This window comes from Perca flavescens, chromosome 9 (genome assembly GCF_004354835.1).
Source record: "Perca flavescens isolate YP-PL-M2 chromosome 9, PFLA_1.0, whole genome shotgun sequence".
Lineage (NCBI taxonomy): Eukaryota > Metazoa > Chordata > Actinopteri > Perciformes > Percidae > Perca > Perca flavescens.
The window spans coordinates 15729184-15741275 of record NC_041339.1 but is presented as its reverse complement, the minus strand read 5'-3'; the positions used below and the strand labels follow the sequence as shown (position 1 = coordinate 15741275).

At 38.2% G+C, this 12092-nt stretch overlaps 1 protein-coding gene across 5 annotated transcripts in view; it reads left to right on the top strand.

Annotated features, from left to right (window-relative positions):
• The first annotated feature begins 6471 nt into the window (after window positions 1-6471).
• The window catches only part of slc44a5b (solute carrier family 44 member 5b), a 44695-nt gene continuing 39074 nt past the window's right edge, over window positions 6472-12092 (top strand). For 2 of the 5 annotated variants that reach the window (XR_003693401.1, XR_003693402.1), the window contains exons 1-2: window positions 6476-6754; window positions 9762-9821. Coding sequence is in view for 1 of the 5 variants with exons in the window: in XM_028588026.1 (XP_028443827.1) it covers window positions 6718-6754; window positions 9762-9821 (97 nt within the window). In the remaining 4 variants the exon portion in view is untranslated. Of the gene's footprint in view, window positions 6755-9761; window positions 9822-12092 lie in introns of all 5 variants that reach the window. The other 3 variants (XM_028588026.1, XR_003693403.1, XR_003693404.1) reach the window with 3 other exon arrangements.

Genomic DNA, 12092 nt, shown 5'->3' with positions numbered 1-12092 from the left:
CTTGTATAAGTCTTCACATCCAAAATTGTAGTCTATTTAAACAGCATAATCCAGCCCATATTGTAATTTATTTGCTGTTTTTTTTAACGGAGTTTCTCCCACTTTTCAATGCAACTGAAGATTTATATTCTTCAGGAGATGGCAGGTGTATGCTAATCATCCTCATGACCATACAGTATGTCTGTGTGCTGGAAGCAATCAATGAATGCTGCTCAAAGTTCAAAAGATGGGAGGTAGATAAAAATGCTGTCGATTAAGAGATTTTACATATTTGTTTTTTATTTATTTCTATATCTCTATATTCTATATAGTTCCTAAATGAAAAATCTGTGAATGGACTTTGTTGAAACTTGCTTTTTGGCTTTTCCCCTTTCCTTTATTGTGTTATATATCTTGTTGTGCACGTTAAAGGTTTACAAAGTGAAAAAGCCCAAAGTCCACCCCAAAGGGATTTACCATCTTCCAGAGAAAACACTGTTCACAAACTGCTCCAAACAGCTCGATTGTAGTCCAGCCTTTACTTCCGTGACGAATGTGCGTCACTTTGTAACACATGTTATAATGCTCGCCTAGCTGCTAGCATGGCACTTCCTCATACTCATAGATATATGTTAGTATATATATCTATGCCTCATACTCTGCAACTGACAAGCTAGCAGTACTTACTGCGCATGTGCAACTCCCAACAAAGACGGAATAGAAGTGAGATGCCTCACTCTGTAGCTAAAACAGAGAGCTCAACAAAGAGGGTGAAAAGAGGAGCTGCAGCAATGTACAGTACAACAAAAATATGGTGTTTTCTGAAAATTAAACCACATAAACCTATTCTGGTACAACCTCTAAATACAATTATGAACCTGAAAATGGGCATAATATGAGCACTATATTTGATGATAATCGCCATAAGACATTTACTACTGAGAATTATTCATATTGACACAATGTCTTAGATCTCTTCAGTTATGCGATGATAAAAAAAATTTCACTTTAGTAGCAGTGATTCACTGTTTTGAGTGAGTGACAACCTTTTGTAGGTCAGATGCAGTCTAGTGTTGCTCAGTATAAACTGATGTTACAGTTGTTGTGAATAGTAACAGTGTTTCATAAAGTGTGCTTAAGATATTGAGGAAATATTTTAAGCAGATGCCTTATCTTGTTGTTTTGTCATTGCATTGCACCCTGCTAAACGTTGTGATAAGATTATTATAGCTCTTAAAAGGACGTTATAATACATCCCTATTTTTTGTCATTCAAGCTAATTTGGAGACATCCCATTTAAGGAAAGGGGAACTATTTTACTAATTTGTCACGGCAACCTGCAGGTTGCCATGCCATGCTCATGAGCAGCTAAAGCTCCTCATGGGAGGTACATTTGCTAGAGGCTGTAATCTAGTCAGGAGGAGCTGGGAAATGGGGAATGCGTCTTTTTATAGACGCCCTCTGAGCTGCTATCATTGTGTTCATTTTCTAATGTGTCTTTCATGTTCTAGTCATTCCTCAGCAAGTCTCACTTTACAAACTTAAATGTATCTGTTGGCTTTGTGGGATTTAATAAGTAATTGATATCTCAAAAACATCACAGAATATCACGGCCAGACCAGATGCTGTAAGAAAAATCAGGGTAGCCTACTTAAAAGCTACATTGGGAACAACACGTCTTCCCTTTTATGTTTTTGGCCCAGTTTGGCAAAAGTGTAAACAATTATCTTTTTAGACTAATTAGCTTCCTATCTGAAACAGGGATTCATGTAGAATATGATGGGATACAGGATGACACAAGACAACACAACATAGGCCTATTACTACGGAATGCAATGTATGGTATTATGCAATGTGATACCATACAATCTGAAGCAAGACAAACTAATATGAAAGAGGCTACAGTATGGAGTTCCATCATTACATTGTAATGGAATCCTCTAATGTCCACTAAAATTAACTTTAGACATTAGATAATTCCTTGCCAAACCATGCTTAAAATCTGAAGAAAATAATTTCTTTTTCTATTTTTATTTTTTAAACAAAGCTTTTTTTGTGAAATACAGGAGAGTTTTCCCTCTAGAAATTTTTCAAATGAACATCACTTTTTGGTTGGACTTCCCACCGCTCATAGACACAAACATCCAGGCTTCTGAGGACAACAGCTCTGAAATAGAGCCTATTATGGAGTCAACTCATTTGTTGCTTTGACGGGCGATCAATACCATTTTCAATTCAGTCTTACATATAAATGGACACCTTTGTGACATTGCTAAAATTGAGACAGCACTGTCATCTCTTTAAGCTCTTGTTACAGTGTCTGAGTTCAACTTTAATAGCTGAGAAATGAACACAAATATCTAATGACTCCCTACTCTATGTTTCATAGTTAGGGTACATTTTCATATGAAACTATGAGACTTTTTCAATGATTTTTCCCATTTTCTGTATTCCATACGGCCATATCATTGGTAGAGTAATTTTAATCAACAAATTATCCGTATCACTGAGGAGCACAGCCTTATAAGGCATATCAGCATTATGAATTCAGAGGATTAGGTGGTTTGCAGTCTGTGTGGTTTGATTAGAGGTGTCCCTGAGGTTTTGTGTGCATCTCAAAACACAACTCTGGGGAGCACACACAACACACACACACAAAAACCTTTTTTAATTAACTCGAACCTCCTATCCAGCGAGGCGCCAGACGGTTGTCTGCCTGGGCCAAATACAATACATGTGTGAAATAATCTGCTTTGTTTGCACCTGTCTGGTCTGCCAAAAGCAGTTTTTAGTCATTATATAATGTCCTCAGCTTGAAGAGTAGATGCCTCCCGATGTAAGTAAAGAAACCAAGCTAAGAATAAAAGTCAAGAGACTGTGAGTACGTTCCCAACTTACATACTGTAGCTGTTTATGTTAAAGTGATGTTACAATAGGCACAATACTATATATGTTTTACTGGACTATGTCTGTACTGTCAGATGCTCGATGACAATGGGAGTTGTGTTCAGCTTGTTTTGGCACACAAAATAAAGGTTTATACCAATAGTGACATTTATCTTATCAGTTTAATGGCAACAGATACAAAATGATCACAAGAATGGTCTTGTTGTAAGGGCAGAAATACCGTAAATAAAGAAGCAATTAAACAATTACATTATACTCTTATACTGTGAATATAAATGTATTTTAGGTGGCTTATCAGTTTCCTATGGCAGAGTGACATATAGTAGATGTTGTGTGAGGGTTAACAGTTAATAAAAGAAAGAGAGAGCTGGACCGATTTCTGTTAATAGGGTAATATTAGCCTAATAAACAGGATGTATCAATCTAAATGTAATACCAATATAAATCTCCAATGCGCCTGTAGAAAACAAAAGTGGATATGGCGGTGTGGTGAATGTTATTGTTTAGCATCCAGTCCTGACAAATACTGTGCACTTTAGCTGTGACACAAGTTAAAAAAAGAGAGCACCGGCAGGTAGCTTTATGTCCTGCATTTTCAGGCCCAAGAGATAAAACATCTTCATTCTCTTTGCAAATTGTCTCCGCCTTCAGGCAGATCATTGACTCGTCGGTTGGCATCTCTACCAATCACAGATGCAATTTCCTGTTTCCCAATATACGTTTCTTAGAAGTGTTGTGTTTATCCAAATGATTGGGGTGAAAAGGACCTCCAATCACCTAGTTGTATCTCTGTTGCACGTTACAGCCTAACTGAATCACTTTCTTTAATGGTGGGAATTGGGGGGAGAGTCAGCAGGGTTGATTGCAACAATTGTAAGCAGTGAATGAAAGAAGCAAAAGGGTGATTGTGTTAAGAGCATCTCCTTCTGCCTCTGATTATGAAAAATAAAAAAACTCAATATCCAAACAGCAAAAGAACTGCCACAATGAAAGACATTATCTTTTGTTTCAGAAAGTGGAGAAAGGCTGCAAACCAAACCAGCACAAAATGTGACTGCATCTGTTGTGTACCCTCTCCATTATGTAATTAGCAAGCTGTTGGCATCCGTCGTTTTCACTGAATGACAAGCAGATGGGCCGCCAACTCTGGAAATGACAGTTATTCTTAGAGGGGAACACAATTCACCTATGAAATGTGTCATTGTCCTGGTGCAATCCTTGCAGGATTAAAGAACCTACCTGCTGCTGGCTGGCAATGAAAAAATACTTTGCTTGACCTTGTAACATGTGATAACATAATGCTGTAATAGTTCAGCCCCGTTCATTATAACATGGAAATTAGTGGAAAAAAAGAACATAGGAAGCTAGATAATAAGTTTCCCAACTCTATCAACCTCTTTTCTCCTTTAACTCACTTATTGTTGTAGGTTTGCACATAATAAGAAATAACACACCAACACCGTTCGCTTCAGGAATGCACACAACAGCAGGCAATATGTTTCTAACTGAGCTATAAAAATCTAGGGTCCATCTGGCTATGGTATCATTCTTTTTATGGCATCAAAACCCAACTGAATCAGACATCGATGAGGAGAAGTTCAAAAGATACATTGCAAATTCCCTGAAAAACATACAGTGGGACTGAGAAAGACAAACTGAGAAACAATCCTTCACATTTCTACACCTACTGGCCAAACTGTTGTTTTTTGTTTCTGTGACCACATCTTTTTTTTATTGTATGTTTCACGACCTTTTTCATTTCATTTCATTTCATTTATTTTTATTTCGAACAAAACAAAAAAAAACAAAAAAATAAATAAATATATATATATATATATATATATAATATATATATATATATATATATATATATATATATATATATATATATATACACACATACATACAGTTTGTACCCATATACATAGATACACATACACATATGCTTACAAACCCATGCACACACACATACACACAAACACCTGCACACACACACACACATAGATACACAACACACACACACACACACCCACACACACACACACACACACAAAAAGTGTGTAGTAACACACAACGGGAAAAAAAAAATACATACATTGCTTACAACTAATATTAAAAATACTATTGCAATTTCCAATTTCAAAAAATAAAATAGTCCGAAAAGGAGCAGGATGATATTGTATGTTTCACGACCTTTCACATCCGACACACCACTGGTTATCTGTAGGATTTAAATCTGTAGGAACAGTTCTAGGCTATAAAAGGTTGAAAACCACTATATTGGCCTGTGTCACCAAGACAAATGGTTCTACATTCAGTGTATTGCACTTGGCAATAATGTGATCCTGATTTTCTCCATGTGCGATTGTCAGTGATCCTGCCACATCAACATATGATCTGTCCCGGGGGAAGTCAATCCCTTCTCAATGACTGGCCTTTGGAAGCCTGAGATCTTATTCCTTTCATCCACAGAGCACTCAGAGAGACGTCACTTTTAAGATGTCATTGTGTAATACAAATTACTTCCCATTTCTAATCTCATTTTACATTAAAATGCATGAAATATTAACATTTTAGATACACTTTATCGGCTGCAGCTCTCACAGCTTCTTTTATTGTCTTTTACTTTATGAAAATCTCGCCCTTCTCGTGGATCCCCCAGTTATTGTGCATGATTTTCAGTCTCTGCTGCCACGTTCTGGTCATACTCACAATAGTGGACTCTCAAAAAGCCATAATCAATGTGTGCTGTGTGTGAATACGAATATGAAAAGCATGTATTGGAGTACCACATTTAAGCACTATTCAGTTCTATTACTGAGTATTTCCTCAATTTAAAATGGGAAATGCAGCTTTTCCTCCTCTACATTTACTTTGCAGAACAATATTTTACATGCAAAACATATAAATCATAAACTGTGATGTGTGTTTAAATTACCCGACAAACTGTATTGGTGTGAGTAGCCTAAGTGAGAACATGGATCACCCACAATTATAAAAACATTACTGGTCACACATGAAATAATAATTGATTTAAAGAGTTATGTAGGCTATATTATATTTTCTTGTTGCATATGTTTGGGTGGGGGAAGTTACTCCTTTATAGTAATTAATAGCTCTTGAAATTTGGTGAGTTTAAGTGATTCCAGCATAGCTCCGCCTAACTTTAAACCAATCAGCCAGAATAAGTGGAAACCCTCTCGAGTAGCATATATGATAAATGTACATTAAGGCCACAGTTAAAACTGAAGGGAGAGACAGAGAGAGAGAGAGAAATATTTGCAATGTCACAGAAAACCCAGCTGAGGTCAGTGTTTCTCCACCGGACTCCTCAGTGTGGACAGAAATGTCACTGCCTCCTATAAATACCGCTACTACTTACACTATTGGCTGTATTATTAATCAACTAAAAAAAAGCAATCTGGAAGTCACCACTCTTCTTGCAGACACAGACAGTGTTGATCCCTCTGTTTTGCAGCATCGTTGAAATAAATCCTACACATGTTCATGTCAGCGGACAAACTGCACAACAACGATGTGTTTTAGAAATCGCATCCTAACAAAGGGAAACGGGAATTTTAGCAGAAGCGGCAACGGTGCACGTCCCCTTTAAGACAGTCTTGGAATAATTAATGACGTCGCGCTGTAAACACGACTGACGCTCAGCTGCGTGGCCAAAGCATCCACCAAGAGCCCAAGACCTCTCCAGGTTCCCTGTGTTTATTTCTCGACGGGACCACTGAAAGGCACTAAAATAAACTGCGGTTCACCTCGACTCTCATATGCGGTCTCCAAAACCAAGACGACGCAGCATTTGTTCTACTAAGTGCCATGGCTAAGAACACGGACACCCCCTCCTCTTACTATGGTGAGTCGGTTCGTCTTTGTTGTAAACGCCAAAATATTTTTTTGTCTGCACTGTGTAACGTATGACAAGGTGATATAACGGTGTGTTCTTTAGCCCAAATGATGTTTAACCCCTTGCTGTGATTTACAGGGACGTTAGCTTGCTTAGCTACATGGTTAGTTGCTAACTATTCAGTTTTTTTTAACGGTTGACATCAAATGCGCAGCAACGGGTAACGTTAACGGTAGAATCATGTTTTAAACGGCCATTTACGTTTGAATAAGTAGCGTTAGCCTAACGTCTTTTTGTGTTAACGTATGTTAACGTTACCTGGTTAACTCCAGTGATGTGATATTTTTTCCCTTTGTGTTGTTTACCTGGTGTAGCTATATGTCAAGTCCTCACAATAGGTATTATTATCACTTTCCTCCTCCACTTGTCGTCCATTCGTCTTTGTTGTAAACCCAGATATATTTTCCCTCTGTGACGGCATGACACCAGAATATAACGTTAACACTATCTTCGTTATCGATTAACGATTCTTTTTTGGATTGATAAATGTATCGCTTGGTCTAGCTATAAACTGTCAGAATCACTAGCTAGCTATAAACTGTCAGAATCACTAATTCCTAAAGATGATGCCACCAGATTTCTTTGTTTTGTTCTAACACCAGTCATATCGCTATATCATATTCAGTATCAGACAAAGAAAGCCGCTTTCTAACTGGAATTAGGGCATTGTATCTTGAAAGACTTCAACGATTAATTAATTGATCTGATATTGAATAGCTGCCTGTAACGGTAGAAAAACGTTTTAAACGTTTTCCTTTACGTTTGAAAAAGTAGCCTAACGTTTTTTTTATGTCTTAAGAATTATCTGTATCCTTAGCGTTACCTGAAATACTGCAACAATTGATTATCAAAATAAAAATGTCGATTCATTTTCTGTTAATCGATCAATAGACTAATCGTTTCAGCTAATCTCTGGCCCCTTTGTTGTAGCTAGCTAGCTAGTTTACAGCTAGCTTTATGGCTCACATTTAGTCAGTTGGCTATTTAAAGGTTGCGTAGCTCCAAAATTATCTGTATCCTTGGTTATCTTCTGTGATGTAAACTTGTGCCTGTATTTCTTACACGTGTTGAAAAAAAAGTGTAGGAGACTGTCAACAACAATAAGTCTTATCTCCACTTTCCCCACATTAAGGATAATTACAACATTGTAACAACTGCAGTCCAGATAGTGCAGTTATTAATGAAGATGAAATGTTCAATGTTCTCTGTAAATAGTTTTGATAACAAAGGATTTATTGTCTCCAAGTGGCATTTTTGCTGCTCCATATGGATATATTTAATACGTGGGCAGATTTTCAGTCCATTAGACTGCCTTAGTAATCATGTTGTTTATCAAAGCAATATAATCCTTTATCACCACCAGATGCCACACAGTGTCTTTCCTCTGACACAAAGGGTCAGTTATACTGGTGATTTTTACCATACTGGTGGCTTTTTTTAGGTTGGGTGCCCATATTAATACTTCTCCAGCTAAAATATTCCCTCTATATTTAGTAATCATTCATTTAACCATAAGAAAATACATATTTAGTGCTTCTTTCACAATGTAGTTCTTGTTGTCAGTGTGCAACTGTTCTTAGGCTACTACAAGGCTAATGGGAAACAAGCTAGCTATAGACCTCTTTCACGGCAGACATGTTGACATGTCATAGTAGGAAAAGTACAGGTAGGCCTATACTTAAAACCATTAGCACGGTGGCTCAGTGGTTAGCACTTCTGCCTCACCGCAAGAAGGTTGGAGTTTGCATGTTCTCCCCGTGTTTGCGTGGGTTTCCTTCGGGTGCTCTGGTTTCTTCCCACCATAAAGACATGCATGCTAGGCAACTAGGACTACAGTTGAAAATTAGCCGACTGGCTAACACTGGCGCATTTACAGAAATGTTCATTAATGTGCATTGTTCTAATCAAAATAAATAAACATTACAGTAAACATTACAGTAATAATGGCTGCATTCCATTTAGGAGAGGCCTTGGTATTGTGCATGCTGACTCACTGAAATAGCTTACTGGGACACTTGATTGAACTGAACCATTGTTAAGGTTATCAATTTCAGCTGTGCTTTTCCTACTATGACAAGTCAAAATGTCTGCTGTGAAAAAGGTCCATAGAAACCCAGACTAAGCGACCGGGCAATTTAAACGTACAATATGTAATTTTCTGCCGCTATGGATCTCTCAATCAAAACAATGGATGTAAACGCGGACTTTTGATGACGTTGTGTAGTGGCATTATGGGATTTGTAGTTTAATACAATTTCCGATTAAAATATATGTTCACGGATGGGTTTATCCATTACAGTTTTATCCTTGTTATGTTTAGTAACGTTTATTCATGACTTCACTTCAGACTTAGCTACTTCGCGGCTGGGGCTGGCCACCGAGTATCTCCGGTGCCGAGCCGTGGCCCCGGAGATACCGGCCAAGGATACGCCTACATCACTAGGATGGCTGCTGGTTGTTGCTTTGGGACTTTCCCACCTTCACCTTTTGTCCACATGACAGTCACCATTTGTGGGTCAAACGTAATTGTAAAGAAGACAGCTAAACGCTAAAGGGGGGAGAATTTCAGCACACTCCGACGCCTGGGGCAATATGGTCTGTTTCCCCGACAAAACATAATTTCTGTTATTGCCGTTAGCATCGTTATCCCCCAGTGCTGGAGTTTGTGCTGGCTGGGTTTGGATGGCTCTAAGTTTATAGTGGCTGGCTGCTGGCTAATAAAGTCATTAAAATAAAATAACAGATTGCTCTGGGTTTGAACGTTGTTGGAAACCTTTAGGAAATTGTAAGTACACAACTCAACAAAATATATAACATAGGTATAGTCATTTTTAGACATTTTAATGCAGACATGTTGCATATTGTACCTTTTTAATGTCAATTTTCAATGAAACCTTTCTTTACAAAAATGTTACAAAAACAATTAAGTTCCTCAAAAAATAAAATGTCATTTCAGCAGCGTTTGTTCTACTAAGTGGCAAGGCTAGGAACAAGGACACCCCCTCCTCTTACTATGGTGAGTCGGTTCGTCTTTGTTGTAAACGCCAAAATATTTTTTCTTTGCACTGTGTAACGTTAACGTTATGACAACATGATATAACTGTGTGTTCTTTAGCCCAAATGATGTTTAACCCCTTGCTGTGATTTACAGGGATGTTAGCTTGCTTAGCTACATGGTCAGTTGCTAACTTTTTAACGGTTGACATCAAATGCGCAGCAACAGGTAACGTTAACGCAAAAAGCATTTATTCCAAATGTTGTCCTGCGTTTAGGGATCCTGCATTCACCTCGCACTGTAGATCTAGTTGCTCGAGCAGTTATTTCGGAGCCCAAAGATATAACGTTAACACTATCTTCGTTATCGATTAACGATTCTTTTTTGGATTGATAGATTTATCGCTTGGTCTAGCTATAAACTGTCAGAATCACTAGCTAGCTATAAACTGTCAGAATCACTAATTCCTAAAGATAATGCCACCAGATTTCTTTGTTTTGTTCTAACACCAGTCGTATTTCATATTCAGTATCAGACAAAGAGCAGCTTTCTAACGTTTCCTCAACATTGAGAAACTGGAATTAGGGCATTGTATCTTGAAAAACTTCAACGATGAATTGATCTGATATTGTAATGGTAGAAAAACAGTTAAATTTGCATTTGGAAAAGTAGCCTAACGTTTTTTTTTTATGTCTTAAGAATTATCTATATCCTTAGCGTTACCTGAAATACTTCAACAATTGATTATCAAAACAAAAATGTTGATTCATTTTCCGTTAATTGATTAATAGACCAATCGTTTCAGCTTATCTCTGGCCCCTTTGTTGTAGCTAGCTAGTTTACAGGAACGTTAGCTTTATGGCTCACATTTAGTCCGTTGGCTATTTGAAGGTTGCGTAGCCTTGGTTGTCTTCTGTGATGTGTAAGTCTTATCTCCACTTTCCCCACATTAAGGATAATTACAACATTGTAACAACTGCAGTCCACGTAGTGCAGTTATTAATGAAGATGAAAAGCAATGTTCTCTGTGAATGGTTTTGATAACAAAGGATTTATAAGTATATCTATAAGTGGCATTTTCACTGCTCCATATGGATATATTCAATACGTGGGCAGATTTCCAGTCCATTAGACTGCCTTAGTAATCATGTTGTTTATCAAAGCAATATAATCCTTTATCACCACCAGATGCCACACAGTGTTTTTCCTCTGACACAAAGAGTCACTGGTGATTTTTACCATACTGGTGGCATTTTTAGGTTGGGTGCCCACATTAATACTTCCTCAGCTAAAAAATATTCCCTCTATATTTAGTAATCATTCATTCAATCATTAGAAAATACATATTTAGTGCTTCTTTCACAATGCATTTCTTGTGGTCAGTGTGCAACTGTTCTCAGGCTACTACAAGACTAATGGGAAACTAACTAACTAGCTAGTAGGGCTGGGCGATATGGCCTAAAAAAAAAAATGTCTTCACAAAAAATCAGCTTTAAATTGATTGCTCAGTGGGTGCTCGGTATTTTCCATGGGTGCTCAAGCTCCGGAGCACCCACGGAAAATACAGAGCACCCACTGAGCACCCACGTGTGCCAGACTGCCAGTAGGCTACATTCATTTAAAATTAAACATTGCAATTGGTGCTAAGTGGAGCGTCTGTTATAACGTGATTGGTTACTTATGTCGCTGTCAGTCCCCTGCTCCATATCCTATCCTCCAATCACAGCGCCTCCATCCCCCCACAGTGCGTGCATGTGCGTTAGGTAATCAGAGTGAGAATTAAATGGACAGATTTGTTATTAAAAAAGCAAACCCAATGATGCAAGTGCATCAATGACATCCACCACCAGTGCAGAGAGTTCTTAATTTCCCACGAAGCTGATCACTGTTGACACCCCAGAATCGGTTACTGCACACTAGATACAGAGCACCGTGAGCTGCCGGTCGTGGTGCTCCGTCAGGTCAGCGGTAGGTAGTTGGTGGTCAGCTGTCCTGAGTTGAAAGATAGCCTACTTTACAGCTTCATTATTGAGTTAATCGTGTGTTTGTATCGACCGCTGTCCGTTTCCTAAGGTTCTGAAATGCAAAAAAATTTTGACTACTTTTTTTTTTTTTTTAAGGGCATGCGCCCGTGAGCACCCACGGAGGAAAACATAAATCGGCGCCTATGCCTGTAGCAAGCTCCTTCGTAGTAACTAGTGGTAAAAAAGAAAACGTCGAAGAGGAGCTCCGTGCTACAAAGCGGCGATTGCTAGTTGTTTAAGCCGCTACAGACCTCTGTCACAGCTCGTC